Below are 16,176 nucleotides of genomic sequence, written 5' to 3'. Positions count from 1 at the left end.
TTTCAGTAATACACTTTTTGTTTGGAATGATTTTTCTCTTGTTTTGCTACATTTACATTGATTTGTTTAGCTGATGCTCGTCTACAAAGTGACTTACAGTTCTAAGCTACTTACATCAATATACCCTATTACCCAGCTTGGTAATTTTTTTCTTTATCAATATTGGTAAGTATCTTGGTAAATGGTGATACAAGAGGAAGTGGGATCTGAACCTGGGACTTCTCAATTACAAAACAACAGCTTTAACTACTATACCACTTGCTGCCCGGGGTTACAGCCTCTGTATACAAAATGGATAAACGATTTGGCACTCTAGTCAATAAATAAGTAAAATAATGGCCAGTTTTAAAGCATAATTATACACCTCCCACACCATAAAAGTGCCATATGAAAGCTTAGCTTTTATTCATATTGCTTTCTGATGCTTTTTATAAACTTAGCACCAAAAGCCAAACTTCTGCAGGAAGGCAGAGCCCTGCTCAATCATTTCATTGTACAAACAGGGATTGGCCAATAGGAGAGCAACTCCCAGTGTAACCGTGGTTACTGTTAAACAAACAGGGAGGTAGGTTTTTTGGGGGGCTAAATCCCAGCTCCTGTGGGGTAGGGTGTGGGTGGTGGAAGCCTGGGCCTCCTGGAGCTCCTCCTGGGAGAGGACCTTGGGGGAAAGTCGTTCCAGGACCTCCAGGGCAGCTCGCAGACCTGACTGGATGGCACCACTCATGTATCCGCACCAGTGAGTGGCCGTCTCGGTGCCGGCCCAGTGGATCCTGTGGATAACATGGCAGGTCAGGGACTGCAGCACTCCAGGCACAATGATATTAACACCACAGCAATGGGCACACATACAGTGTAGTACATTACATTAGGACATTAACCCAGCACTACAGTACAGTTACAGTACATTATCTAATTGGTATAGTTATTTATCACAGCACACTATTCCATCAGTATTGTGAGTTTTCATAGTACACTACTCCATCAGCATAACACATGATTAAAGATTCTATTGAGTATCATAGTTTTTCATAGTACACTATCCCATCAGTATAGTGCATTATTGTCATACCCTATTCATTCAATATACTGCATTATCATGGTACACTATTCAATCAATATATGAAATGATTGTCATACAACATCTGGTCAACATAGTACATTAGCAAAGTTCACTGTCCCATCTCTATAAGGCATTGTCATAGCATGCTGTTCCAACAGTTTAGTAGATTACATTGTTCACTTAGCAGACATACACACACACACTGGCTGAAGCTGCTTGTCCTGAGCTGGGTCGCAGTGAGCCAGAGCCTAACCCGGCAGCACAGGACACAAGGCTGGAGGAGGAGGGACACACCCAGGATGGTACGCCATTTTGTCACAAGGCACCCCAAGTAGGACTGGAACCCCAAACCCACCAGAGAGCAGGACCCAGCCAAGCCCGCTGCACCACTGCGGCCCCTCTTGCTTTGCAGACACTTTTCTCCAAAGCAACTTGCCATGTTAAGGTTACAGTTATTTACCCATTTATACAGCTGGGTAATTTTTACTGGAAAATTTAGGGTAAGTACCTTACTCAAGAGTACTACAGCTAGAGATGGGGATCAAACCTGCAACTTCTAGATATAAGGGCACTACCACTACCCACTATGCTACCGGCTGTCCCCTCCCATGACAATGGTACACTATACATTTAGTGAAGTACATGACCATAGTATGCTATTCCATCAGTATACTACATTAACACAGTTCACTATCCAATCATACAGGTGTGTAAGTGGTGCTGGAGGTATAGGACTTCAGTCTCTGAGAGAATTCCTGACGGTATTTTTGCCACACTCTGTATAATTCATACCTTTTTTCTCATTTTTTTAAATTATATAAAAATGATCTGACTAAATGTGAGCTACAAGCAATTAAGCATTCTGACACCCATGGAAATGTGATTGAACCTACGTGGGGTATTATCACACTGCCACTGGAAATTCTGCATTGTAGACAGTAGAATTACCCCTTAGACATGACAATGGCAGGGTAAAGAGGGGGCTGAGGATTTCTGTATGTTGAGGCTGTTTCTTGGGTGTTTTTCCTGGCCAAGAGTGGAAATTTAATTGGTCATGAGTTCTGGATTTTGTTGTGTTTCACTCTCTTGGTGTGTGGGTGGGAGTCTGTGCAATGTGTTAAGGTTAGAGCCTTCAAGGGCCAGTTCTGTTCTGCAGGTGGTTCCTTTGGTACCTTTTTCCTCCCAGAGGAGCGAGAAGAGAGGAGGGGCATCTGGAGGCTGTCATTGTTGGGGGGGTTAAAGGGAGACTCCTCTATGACCTGCTCCTAACAGTAATTAGTTTAATGGTCAAAACTCGATGGTATGTATACAAAGGACCGCTGACCCCTGTAGCCTCTGTGTCACCCCTGCTGCCCAGAACAGCAAGGAGAGAAAACCGTAATGAATATACATAATCACCATCCGCCAGTGGAGCCACAAAACTGGTTGCATAGCAACAGAATATAATCGTTTTAGCACAAATTATTTACTTATTTACCATGACCTCAGTGTACGCCCCCAAACAGTGTTTGTGCTACTGGAGAAATCTGAAATTCACTCTTAAAGAAAGAGGAATTCATAATCTGTGAAGTATGATTCAGTGAATAAGTATTTACAATAATGCAACTAGATGTGTGGTATAATGTTATTTTATTATATAATAAGTTACCAGAACCCAGATATAGTCACAAATAAATTAATGTACACATGCTCCTCCAGCCATGCTGAATATACTCTCCTCTCTCAATATGACATTTAAATTTGGATATGAAAATAATTGCCTGAATTTGACATCATGTCTAATTATAGAATTCCCAGAGCACAGCAAAAATTGTTACATTCTCTTCGAACCCTTGTAGAACCTCGCTAAGCAACCGACATTGAGCATTAACACCCTTGCTCTGTCTTTCCCATTGAACCAATAGACAGTTTGGAATTTTTACTACTTGATTCTTTAGAACAATTTTTTTGGAATCCAGACAGATGCCTTTAGAACCTCTTTAGTCCAATTAAAGTGCCTGTTATAACTAACACACTTTACCCTAGGGCCCCTGCAGAACGTTTCTGAGAGGGCTATGAATAAAACACAAAGTCCAGATGTTCTCCCTCACCAAAAAACCATCCCGATCCCACAAGCCTCTGTCGGTGCTTTGTCAGACTACAGCTCCTCACATTTGCTAATGTGAGCGCTCAGCCCCTGTGAAAGTGTGCTCATGAATGCATTATAGAAGCCTTTTACTTATTCATTTGCCTCCTCACCCAATCTCCCATGTCTCAGCTGGTGATTCAAAAACCTGAAGAATGGTCCAGATCTCCAGTGACCCCACCCGATCAACACTACTTGACCCTTGATGAAGCAGTGATTACCCAAGCCATTAGTTTCACTGAGGTGCTTTGCATACAAGTCTGGCTTCCCTCATATTTCATTTTTATTAAATTTCCACACTAGCAATCTATTTTTTTACAAGACCTACCTACCTTCTTTAAGCCCTACTGCTCTCTGCAAGACTCAACAAAATCTAACAAGACATCTCTAGCTCCTATAAGGCTTACCCATTTTCCACAAAGTTTACCTAATTTCTACAAGACCTACGGATGTTGCACAAAAACTATCTTCTGCAAGGTATTTCTTTCTTCCACAAGGACTAAGTACCTTTAAAAAGCCCTACCAAGTTTGTATCAGGCCTATCTACCTTCCCCAAGCCTTGTCTATATTTATTCATTTAGCAGATGCTTTTTCCAAAACACCTTACAGTTTATTATTTAACAGACACCTTTTCATCTAAGTTGACTTTAAATCCTACAAACGCTATTTACAGTGAATCCCCCAACAATACACCATAACAACACACAAACTACAGGCAATTCAGTGTAATCAACCAGCCAATCAATGTCTAGAGCTGCTTGTCCCAAGCAGGGTTGTGGCAAACTGGAGCCTATCCGGCAGCATGGGGCACAGGGCTGAGGTGGAGGGGGGGACCCCAAGCAGGGCTCAAACCCAGGACAGGATACCAGTCTGCTGCAGGGCACCCCAAGCAGGGCACTGACCAAAACCATCATGCCACTGCACCACCCCCCCCCCCCCCCCCAGTGTAATCAACTCAGTTGAAACTCATGTCTTTGGACTGTGAGTGCACATATAAAAAAAACCACTGCAAACAAAGAGAGAACATGCAAACCCTCCCACAGACCCTAGCTTATGCAAGACCTATCCACCTTTTAGAAGACCTTTCAATCTTGGCCAAGTTCTAACTCCTTTCCATAAGGCTTTCCTACCTTGTACAAGGCCAACATACCTTCCGCCCAAGCTAAATACATTCCACAAGACGGACATACATTCTAAAATTGACCTTACTTCCTTAGGGACCACTTGCCTTTCACAGGCTTTCTTTTCTCCATGTGTTTCTACCTTCCACAATGACTACCTAAATCAAAAATTTCCTACCTTCCACAAGGCCTGCGAAGACTGGGGTGATAATATGTCAACATCCCAGGCACCATGACATTGACAGGACACCCTCCATTGTATTCTTCTTTGGCCCAGTCCTGCAATCATCAGTCAATGGATTATGGGAAGATAGTGTTTAAAAAGCTAGATTATGTTTGTTAGTTAACAGTGTTATATAACGATATTAACAGGGCCATCAAGGCAGGAAGTCTGAAAATGGAAATAACACTGAGCAGTAAAAGAAGTAAAAAATAGAAATACTGATGTATAAATATATTAATACAATGGAAAAGTGTCACCATGCACATGCCTAGAAACACACAGTGAAAACAAATTAACTAAAAAATAGGAAATTTAAAAAGCGCCATTGAATAAAAGACCACAACAGTGTTTTTGTACATTGATTTTTGTGGTGGAAAATTTCAATTCACTCTAAAGCTTTTAGTCATAGCCTTTCTAGAAAAAAAGTTATTCACTATTTGTGTTTTCTCATTTTTCAGTTAAAGAATATTTCTTTGTTGCAGCCTTGCTAAGTAATGCCATTCTGCAGCCATTATTGATTTATATTCTGAAGTACTCCCACGACTAAATGTTAGGTGATGGTGCAGACCTGCCCCATGGACTGTACAGCCAAACAGATCATTTGCTAACCATAACAAAGATAATTGTTTTAAATGAATCTCTGACATAAACAGCAAGGTTTACGGTGTAAACAAGGCCCATGATCTCTGCAGTGTGAGGCTCCATGAATCAAACACTCTGTCATCGATGAAGCTTAAAGCAATGGAAGGAAGAGAGAAGATATACAAAGCTGACCACTGAGCTCATTCATGTTCTGTCAGACTGTTAATTTGAATTAGAAAAGCAACACCACCAGCCCCCTCCAACCCCAACCTAACCCGGCTCTCAGCCCAGGGCCCCCCTAGCCCCACCCGTCTTTCTGCTCAAGTCCTAGATGAAGCCTGAGAGATCACCAGTTTTTCTGATAGAGGAGGAGAAATCAAACAGGGTGCCAGACACACAGCTGTCGAGGCAGCGTCGGGTGTCGTCAATCCTTCTGGAACATTCCAGGGAGCTTTTGGCAAAAATTGTAGACTGACACTTTTCTCGCACACACTCAACCTGATATGCTTACCTGGGAATTGTGTTGTGTATTGTTATTTTGGTTTTTTATATCCCCCTTTAGGCACCAGATGTAAGGGTGTGGAACCCTAATGAGAAGCTCAGGTTTCAGTAGTGTGAAAAGTATGTCGTTTGGCCTTGGTGATGCCGCAAGACATCCCAGCTCTACTACCTTCTCTGCGTAGTGAATGAAATCTGAGGCCTCCGGGCCCAGATACTTCACTAGACTCTGTATGACGGCATCTCTCCTGTCCTCCACCTAAAAAGAAACAAAATTTATCTTGCGTTATCTACTTGCCTAGACAGTGTGATTTGTTAAATGTATGTGTGTGTGTGCAAGGGCATTTAAATTGGGAATAAATGTCACACTAATGTGACTAGCAGTTCCTTAACCTTTTCACCATTAAGTGATTCACAAAAGCCCATCACACCTCTTTGAATGTGGCCTGAATTACAAACAGCCAGACTTCAACAACGCCTAGCAGCAGTTTTTCCAAGAGTCTGACAAATTTTGAATTTCTCGATAAACCTAAAGTCCTTAATGTTCTCTGCAGAAAATTACAGCTCGAGCTTTCTGACTGAAAAGTTCAAAGACTCATGTAAACATAAGAGTGTCTGGACTGACATGCCAACTGTGTGGGTTAGTTGCACATGCTGTGTCCTGGAAGTAGAGAGATTCACCTTAGCTGTGTCTGACTTCAGTTGTGTACAAAATTGTATGTTTGTGCTAAATTACCCTCTTAATTTGCTATTGTTTTGTTTATTTGTCTATTTGTTATTCTCAATGCTTTTAAAAATAGCTTCAGGAGCTTCAAGGAGACAAGTTGCTTATGATTTACCCATTTATACTGGCAGATAATTTTTACTGGAGTAATTTAGGGTAAGTACCCTGCTCAAAGGTAATACAGCAGAGAGGGGACTCCAACCTGGGTCCTTTGAGAGGAAGGTAGTTGTTACAAACACTGTAATACTTGCTTCTGTATCCACTATTTAGGCTCCTTATGTCAAAAACGGTAACGTTACAATTTTCTGAAGATGCAAACACACACACACACACACATTTTCAGAACCGCTTGTCCCATACGGGGTCACGGGGAACCGGAGCCTACCCGGTAACACAGGGCGTAAGGCCGGAGGGGGAGGGGACACACCCAGGACGGGACGCCAGTCCGTCACAAGGAACCCCAAGCGGGACTTGAACCCCAGACCCACCGGAGAACAGGACTGCAGTCCAACCCACTGCGCCACTGCACCCCCTTAAGATGCAAACATTTCAGTTTAAAAATGTATAAAGCTTCCTTCACTTTAAAGTTTTTTTTTTTTTTTTTTTTTAATATCTGTAGTGGAATAAACACAGCCTTTGCTAACCCACCAGACCCACAAATAGTAAAAGCACCCAAACAGAACAGGATTCTGGGGCCATCTTAATTCTGCTCACCTTCGTATTCTTCATAGTTTGTGTGTGGAGTGTCTGTGATTAACGACTCAGTCAACAATCTGCACTTAATATGTGTTCGTAGGGACAATGTACTAATACTGTTTTTGAAATTATTTACTTAATCATTTTGAAATTATTCTTTTGTAGTCATCAGAGATTTTTTCAAATTGAAAACTAAGATGTGAAGCCAGAGTACTCATGCCTTTGTGACTATGTATTATTATATCTGTATACAGAGTCAGACTATTACTTAAAACAGTTTTGTACCAAAGACCATGTGGTTATAGCAGCGGGACCATAGCTGCTGTTCCCACAAACTATCCAGAGTATCCTGCTTGGGTCTGGTCCTTTGTGTTATATCACATTTTGCAGCCCTGAGTTGTGATCTAAGACTGTCAGGAGAAAACGGGAGGCAGTTTTCGGAGTGTGACTTGCTGGGAGTCATTCAAGCGTAACTGTTTCTAGGTTAACCTTTTTTCTCACAACGCTGACTTCAGTGGCAGGCGAGTCCTTTAGTGCGACAGACAAGTGAACGCGCACCCGCAGAGGAAAAAGGAAACATATTGCCACAGACGGCTGCTGTCACGTCCGTTTTTCGGAGATGCCAATCCTTTTTAGGTGATGAAGAGCATGCTCTCGGCCGCAAGCCCAAGTGACACATCTTCATCTTTCCCCGTGAAGGAACTCCCGCCTGGTCCAGGCCCCCTAAAAGCAGCTTTTCCACTCACCGTTTTGTAGCTCCAGTCATTTGCCTGTGCGCCTGAGATGAAGCCCACCAAGCCAGGGTTCCCCCTGGGGCTGGTGGCATCAAAGGTGATGCAAAAAGGGCAATCACTGGAGGGCTGAACCACAATCTCACCAGAGAAGCCATTTGTTCGCCAGAAAGCCTGTGTAGGTAAAAAGATCTGGTGACACAGAGCATGTCAAAGAATAGATTGACACAAATACACAATGGATTACAATGGCTCCACGTCGAATGATGAGGAAATGTGTTGTATAGTAGAGAATACCTGTGCATACACATGAATTAATTATATCCACAGGTACAGGATAAAAAGTAGGGGGTGTGGTGGGTTTGGCCAGGCCCTGCTCTGTGGTGGGTCTGGGGTTCAAGTCCTGCTCGGGGTGCCTTGCAGTGGACTGGCGTCCCGTCCAGGGTTTGTCCCCTCCCCACTTCAGCCTTGTGCCCTGTGTTTTCTGGGTTAGGCTCCGGTTTGCTGTAACCCCACTTAGGACAAGCAGTTGTAGACATTGTGTGTGTGTATAGAGTATAAACACACCATAAACATGGAGGCACATCACAGAACACATGGAAATGCTTGCAAATGTCACTCACCGTGCGGTAGGTGACAATGAACTTGATCATGTGACCCACGGGCATGCTCTGTGTGAGCCTCTGCCTTGCCGGCGGCAGTGCAGGAACATACTGAATCTGGGCTGGAGAGGGAGAGACGCAGTGAGTTGCCGGAGGGGGAAAGGGCACCCTTCCAGTTTACCCCTCCAGTGAACAGAGGCAATTGGAAGAAAAGGAGGGGGCTAAACCGAGAAAGAAACACATAATGGCTGAGCATCAAAAAGGAAGCAAACTGTTTGTTCCATGACCTGTCAGCTTTACACAGTGATCTTAGTAAACTTCATATTAATCTAGCTGATGCTTTTCTCCAAGGAAACCAACACATTTAACATAGCTGAGTTACCCACATATACAGCTCAGTAATTTTTCTGGTGCAGCTTAGAGTAAATACTTCCTCAAGGGTCCCACAGCAAGAGAGAGGTTTTTAAACCTAGATATTTTGAGTGTGGGGGGTGTGGTGGTGCAGTGGGTTGGACCGGGTCCTGCTCTCTGGTGGGTCTGGGGTTTGAGTCCCACTTGGGGTGCCTTGCGACGGACTGGCGTCCCGTCCTGGGTGTGTCCCCTCCCCCTCCAGCCTAACGCCCTATGTTGCTGGGTTTGGCTCCAGCTCCCCGTGACCCTATATGGGACAAGAGGTTTCAGATTGTGTGTGTGTACCTTGAGTGTAAGGAGGCAGCTCTAAACACTATGTTACTCGTTGCCCTCTATGATACGGTCCCCCAGCAGGTACATCTTGTCAGCAATTCTCACCTGTGAGGGGCATCGGTTGAGAAAGCAGATTACATTTCCATTTGTAGAAGGAAAGACAACTGCAGTTTGTACTCCACTTTCTGTAGCACCACACCCATCTTGTTGGAAAAATACCAAAAAGATCTCTGTTCACCTTTCAGAGAATATGTCACTGCTACTTATTCTTTATAGTTTAATAGCCTTTGAAGATCCTTTTCCTTTCAGACATTTTTCATTTCAGTTAGCATGTCATTAAATGTATGCAGCTGAAGGGAAAAAAAAATGAGTACAGTCCAGTCTGACTTTTTGGACCTCTCTGATGGTGAGTCATAGATCCAGCAGGGGGAGTAATGACTAAACTAAACTAACTAACTAACTTTCCATCACAATGACTTCCGAAACATCCCCATGTTATGTGTGTTCCTTAAATAGGCAAATGAAGAGTGACAAAGAAGAAGGAAAATACTTTAAGTCCCTTCACAACTACATGCCTCATCCCCACATGCCTTGAAGAATTGAAGAGCTGCTCAGTGCACTGAACTTGTACACTGCTGTGTAAGCAGGTGCAGTAAATGCACACCTGTAAAATTCCTGTAAAATTCCTTTTGTCCTGCCTGTCTGGTAAGAGAGAACTGTGGTCCTGTTAGTCAATCTGGACACTAGTTTCACCCGCTGTGGATGGGAAACTGTAAAAGTGACTGGGCTGGTTTTACATAAGCCGGCCACATACACAAACATCCTGATAAGAAGTGGGAGGGCACTGCAGAACTGAACAAATCGCACAAAAGGTTAAATTCATTTGCAGGGAAGGCGTTCGCAAACAGACAAGAGAATCCCGGCAAATGTTCCGATATGATAAACATGACGCAGCAACGTGGGACATGCGGCACGCATTTATAACATTCTGAATATGAAATATAGATACGCCGCCTCGTGTCTACATCTTTCGAGGCGAGATAGAGCCGACATGCTTGTATCTGGGCTCTGCTGTCTGCACCAGAACAATTAATATAAATCCATTGTAGAGATGATAAATCTTTGAAATGAGAAAGCAATAGAAATGGAAGTCTGCTTGTTATGAAAAATGGTAAATGGAATAGCTTAAACTGAGGGACTGATACGACAGATCAAAACAAACCACCCCAAGGCAGACTGCCAGTGTGAGCGCCTGCCTGTGTGCGTGTGGATTTGTGTGTGTGTGTGTACTTGTATATGTGGGTGAGTGTAACACCGGAATGTGTTTCTGAGCATACTACCTGTGTGTAATCTGTATGTGGGCGCTATAGCGATGTGTGTGCATGAGTGTGTAAGTGGGCACAATACCAGTGTATGTGTGTGTCTGTGTATGCATGTGGACCAGGCCTAGTTTTCCAGCTTGCAAGCTATTTAAATGTAAGAGAAGAGGCTTTGCACATCAGTAGTGCGCAGCTCCCTGTATTTATTCTTCTATCCTCCAGTTTTGGCAGATACTGGCTGGTCCTGGGGCTTGGCAGGTCCACCAGCAACCCTCTGCTGTGATTTACAACGAGCCCCAAGAACTCTTCAGTGCCACATTTCTGCACCTGTCACCTCCTGGTCTGAGGACAGGAGAAGTGGGGGCAACGCAGCCAGTTTGGGGTAAGACCCCCTCGGTTTGATGGCTCCATGCCCTTCATTGTTTCCTGTTTCTATGGCAATGGTTACAGCTATGTGAAAAGATAGTGACTCCTCTGACCTGCCAGGTGAGGGGGACAGGTGACAATAACAGCTCTGCAGGAAAAGGTGTCCAGTCTCGTCCTGACCACTGCGCCTTCAGGGCCCTGTACACACACACACACGCACGCACACACAACATTCAAGGTGAGGATCAGTGTGTGCTGTTTGCTGTGTGACACTATAAATTGTCTTGATTTGACATACTCTTGTACATGAAAATAACACAGATTTCTTTTAATAACTAATAACTTCAGCAAAAATTTGCTTTGGTGTTCATACACCCAAACACACACACCTACATAGACATGCAGAAACACACCGATCCCCTTGATTTTATGTTTTTTTTACAGATGGAATTTTTTACTGATATTATTCTCCTTCTCCTAGGCCTATTTCTGTCATATTTTCATTACTTGCTGTATCTCTAAGACTGCAGAGTTCAGGTGAATGTTCTCCCTCCCGATCTGGTCTGCCAGCTTCTCAGACAGCTGCTGAGTGCCCCCCTGTGGTGGAAAATGGGAAGTGCTTTGAGACATTTGAGTGGTTTGAGATGTCCAAAGTAGCTTAGTGGCACAATCTGTACTGCTAAACCCCAGAGATCACTTTCTGTTTTATGGTAAACATATCACTGCCTTATTTTTCCTTATTTTAACCTAAACTTTCAGGTCAACTTAGCCTTGCTGAGGAACTTGGTAAGAGAGTGTTATTCCTGGATCAGTGTGGCGGACACATGGCTAACCAGGGCTGGTTACGGATAGGTTGTCAAGATAATCAGATGGTAGGGGGTTAAAGTAAAGGTCATTCCTCTGTGGGAGAAGCCACCTTAATGCGGGACTCCTGGGCTGAACCAGGCGTGGTCTCCAGTAGGTGCAAAATCCCACCAGCAGCCCTGCAGTACATGAGGAAGTAGAGGAAGGAGATCTGGGATGGCTCCATACCAAAGAGAGAGCGGGTACACAACTCAATGTCCATCCTCAGAGCTGTGGAGAAAGACGATGACCAAAGGAATTCACTCTGCATTGTACTGGAACTGCTGAATCCATCCCAACACTGAAGAAGGTTTTCAAAATACATGCCGTTCAGAGCCATTGATCCTGATCTCCTGAGAGCCAGATATATGGGTCCAACATTATCCATGCTAAGACTTGCTGACCAAGTCAGAGGCCTGACTTACATTGAGTCCAGATTTTCTTGTCCATGTAGGAGCTCAGAGTCATGCTGTCGTACTCTAGGGCCCTGGGAGCAGAAGTCGGGTCTTCCATTGATAGAGACTGAGACATCCTGTCAATCTGAAGTACAGGCCATTCATCTATAACATGACACACTCCTCTGACAGCTTCATCTAACCTGTGTCATTCCATTTACCTGCCACTGGAAGTGTTTAAGATCCAGCAGGGTGAGCAGAGACATCGAGGGAAGACTGTTGGTGTAGGTGCGAACCTTGGCTCGTGGACCTCCCATGTGGTACACCTTTTTCCCTGCAGTGTACTGTGGATATGTCTCCAGGCCCAGTTCCCGAATCAGGTCCATAACATACATCTGTGAGCTGATAGCAGAAGGGAACAGGATCTTATTGCAGTTTGCCAACATCACAACCCTTGCTGAAGGCCATGAGCTGGGAAGCTTCAAATGGCTCAGCTGGAGGTTATTATTCTTGTATTTTTTGCCAGAAACCACTAGACTTTCCTGAGAGGTTGGTCTAGGAGTGTACAGTCACAACCATAATGCAAAAAGAACATCCGAGTTTCTCCATATCCACCAAGCAACACACTTCTGTCTGTCTGTGACAAATCTCCAAGGCAACAAGTGCAAAAACGTCAGCGTGAGCACAGCTGGACTGGGACACACAGCCTCGTGGCAGATAGTTGAGAAGCGTTTCCGGAAATATCCGTGATGGAAAGCTTGGATCAATAGGCCAGTAGATCGTTTAATTAGCAGCAGTGGCAGAAAGCACCATGCAGCTCCTGTGTGTGAGTGTGTGCGTGTGTGTTTGGGATGGATCTTCAAAGAAGAATGATTTGCCCTAATAAAACCTTAGCCAGGAACAACCTCCTGTTAACAATTTCTTTTGTAGCTCACTGTATGAAACTGTGTTATATAATTGTGCCCAGTTTAGTTGAGAACTATCTTTTAATGGCTCACGTTTATTTTATAAGACTATTTTATAATACTAAACAATTAAAAAACTTGACAACGGTTGAATCAGAATTAAAATGAATACTAATTTTTCCAATTACTTACATTTACATTTATCAACATTCAGTTGACTTTTCTCCAAACTGACTTACAATTATTTACCCATTCATGAAACTGGATAATTTTTTTAGCGGAGCAATTTTAAGATCAGTATTTCGCTCGACAGTACCAGAGTAGTATGTGATAGTCAAACCTGCAGCCTTTGGATGCAAAGACAGCAGTGTTAACAATTACACTACCAGCTGTTCTCTATTATAATAAACCCATTAAAGTTTAAGTACATGCATTTCATATTTGTTTATTAGTTCCAAACATGGTAGTAACACTCTTCCTAAAGCAGGGCAGAAGTTTAGAGTCATTTGTCATGCAAAATCAGGATTTTTACTTATTGGTGTCCTACTGAGACACAAGTGTTTGGTTGGACCATATACACCAGATACACACGACATACACATGAAATAGAGACCGCTGTGCGCCGGTCTCATGAAATTCTTCATCACCGAACCTTTCATCCCTGTAAGCTCTGTACCATCAAACACCAGTCATAGCGTGTTCCACCGCATTCATTCGTACACCTTCTCAGGATGGTGACCTCTCTAATCCAAACTCTGGGCTCAAAAATGTATAACTTATTTTATTATTGCTGTGATAAAAGCTAAAAAATCTACAGTGATTTTAATTTTCAAACATCACTTTAATGTTCATGAACTCACCCAGGAGAACATACCAACTCATGTTTGGTGTCGAATGTTGGATGCTGGTGCTTTGGCTCACCTGCCCACCCATTGTCCTCCAAGGTCCCACACATCCTTTCCCTGGGCAGCCGGTAGTTTGGAACTCATCGTCCGTCCGCCAACTCGATCTGCGAGATTGCACAGGTTTTTATTTCCTTCTCGTGTGAACCGGGAGAACTGTTCACATGGCCACCACTCCTTAACACGGACACTGTCCCATGAAGGATAAAACGGGTGACTGGGTTTAAACAACACACTCCTGTGGTTTAGTGCAGCAGGTGGCGTAGTGGCTGAGTTGTAATCAAAAACTTCTTGCTTCATCTTACAGTCAGAAAGTCCTTGGGTTGAACTCTCATTCCAGCTGTCGTACCTTTCATGAAAGTATTTAACTCAAATTGATACTTTAAGAATACCAAGATATATAAATGGGTAAATTGTTGTAAAGTTGATTTTCTAACATTGTCAGTCACCTTGCACAGAAATGTCAGGTAAATAAATGCTATTAAGTATAATTTATATAATAGCACCCTAAAGGTCATTACTCAGGGGTGCTGTGGTGCCACTTTAATAATGCACCCTGAATAACAATACATGTTTGAATCTTTTATTCTGCAGAATAGGTAATAAAACTGAGAGATAAGCCTTGAGAGTCTGAGCTAGGTGCACTTCCTGGAACAATTCAAACTGGATGAATATGGTTTTGTATTAACTTCAAATAGATAATCTCAGAAGGACAGATGGATGGACTCCTGCCTTCACAGAGTCCATATTCTAATTTTTAATTACCAGAATTAGTGAGCATGTCTGTTTGTAGGGCAGCTTATACAATTGTCATTATGAACCGGCAATCACAAGGTGTTGAGTCTGAAACCAACTCCTGCTGTAGAGCCCCTGATCGAGGTACTTGTCCTGAAATTACAGTGGAAGTTAGCCTGATGCCTATATTAGGATAAGCAACTTTAAGATCTGTGTTTTAGATACCCTAAACCCCATTATGTATGAATTTCACCATGGTGGAACCATGTGACCATGCCTTACCTTTGCCCTCCAAGAGCAGGACCCTCAGACTGGAGTTCTTTTTCAGAAGGTGACGGGCAGCGCTCAGGCCTGACAACCCAGCACCCACAATAACAACATCGTAGGACCTTGCAGACATCCTTGCTTAAAAAACCTGAAAACATACCATCAAAAACAAAACTATGCATGAAGAGAATCTACACTCCAGGCTTTGGAACGGAAGAATCGCGTGGATTAAAATACCTTACACTCTGAAGTCAAGTGGTTGGTTTTTGTTCACGTTCTTCAAGGCCAAAAAAGGTGGTTAATGCCCAGTGATTTGCTACTCACCAGCCAAAGAGAGGTTCATAAACCTACAGGACTTTTGTTCTTAAAGTGACAGTGCACCTTACCACACTGCCTTTTCATTTCCAAACAAGACTGCTTTTTCCAAAACTAAGACATTATTATGGGTTTATAACCCCTATGCAACATTACATTTATTAATTTAGCTGACACTTTTCCCCAAAGCATCTTACAATGTTTAGGTTACAATTACCACAAGCTTACTGTTATTTACCTAATTATGCAGCTGGATAATTTCACAAGAGAAATTTAGCATAAGTACTTTGCTCAAGGGTACTACAGCTGGAGATCAACCCAGTGACCTGTGGAGCCAAAGGCAGTAGCTCTAGCCGCTACGCTACCAGCTGCCTGGAACCAACATGAATTTACATTTACTACAGTTATTCAGTGTTGTTCTTTTACATGTTTTAAAAGTAAAGAAATACATGAAATGTGACATTTTAAATCTCATAAAAATTTTGAAGGGCTCTGTTGTGTTCCTTTCTACTTGAGGAGGAAGAGAAGCATGCTAGAAGCCAACACTCCTTGGCAACTCTATTCAGCACTCAGGAGGAAGAGGAGATATTGGGGAATTGTTTATTAATTTTTGGAAGCTGAGGTTTCTCACTTCCTTCTCATTGTTCACAGTGACACACAGTGTGTCATAGCGTGAGAGCAGTTTCACTATGTGGTGTCCGAAAAGGAAGGTACACCGTTCTTTGGAGGTTTCCCTGAAACAAAGCACTGGAACACTTGAAATGTGCAAACAAAGAGTTTATTAAGAACAGTAGCTCGCATCACAAACTCACTTCACACCGCGGAACCTCATCTGCTTTTTTTGCGCGAAAACACCCCTGTTATATATAGTGCCGCCAATAACGGTTCCCGCTTCTTTTAGGAACTAACCAATAACAATTATCTTTTGTCAACTTAAACCCTACAGGCCGGCAGGTACCTTTCTTTTACAAAACTCTCGAGGATTCGTTCTTGGTGTAAAACACCACAGCTCCTCCCCTGTAACTTCCAATCTCTTACTACCCTTAAGAGAACAAAATATTTACAGTACTTATCAACCGCCAA

General features: G+C 43.1%; 1 protein-coding gene across 1 annotated transcript; it reads right to left on the bottom strand.

Annotated features, from left to right (window-relative positions):
• Positions 1–222: 222 nt before the first annotated feature.
• Positions 223–15,073, bottom strand: LOC108923575 (probable flavin-containing monoamine oxidase A). The gene is made up of 13 exons (XM_018734426.2): positions 15,016–15,073; positions 14,794–14,926; positions 13,796–13,883; positions 12,191–12,371; positions 12,000–12,114; positions 11,648–11,805; positions 11,239–11,328; positions 10,845–10,929; positions 8,384–8,484; positions 7,776–7,934; positions 5,782–5,868; positions 4,485–4,585; positions 223–770 (listed from the first exon to the last, which is right to left on the bottom strand). The coding sequence occupies exons 2-13, from the start codon at positions 14,909–14,911 to the stop codon at positions 437–439; spliced, it is 1,617 nt and encodes a 538-aa protein (XP_018589942.2). The 5' UTR covers positions 14,912–14,926; positions 15,016–15,073; the 3' UTR covers positions 223–436.
• Positions 15,074–16,176: the final 1,103 nt, after the last annotated feature.

Source organism: Scleropages formosus, chromosome 6, assembly GCF_900964775.1.
Source record: "Scleropages formosus chromosome 6, fSclFor1.1, whole genome shotgun sequence".
Taxonomy (NCBI): domain Eukaryota; kingdom Metazoa; phylum Chordata; class Actinopteri; order Osteoglossiformes; family Osteoglossidae; genus Scleropages; species Scleropages formosus.
The sequence above is the reverse complement of the archived record's forward strand: the minus strand, read 5'-3'. Positions and strand labels throughout refer to the sequence as shown.

Excerpts from the sequence above, each read along its gene's own strand:
- LOC108923575 (XM_018734426.2), bottom strand. The coding sequence starts at position 14,911 with ATGTCTGCAAGGTCCTACGATGTTGTTATTGTGGGTGCTGGGTTGTCA. Across the intron at positions 8,485-10,844 it reads CTGTCCCCCTCACCTGGCAG|CCCAGATTCAGTATGTTCCT; the intron begins GTCAGAGGAGTC and ends CTCCCTCTCCAG. Across the intron at positions 5,869-7,775 it reads ATGACTGGAGCTACAAAACG|GTGGAGGACAGGAGAGATGC; the intron begins GTGAGTGGAAAA and ends GTTTCTTTTTAG.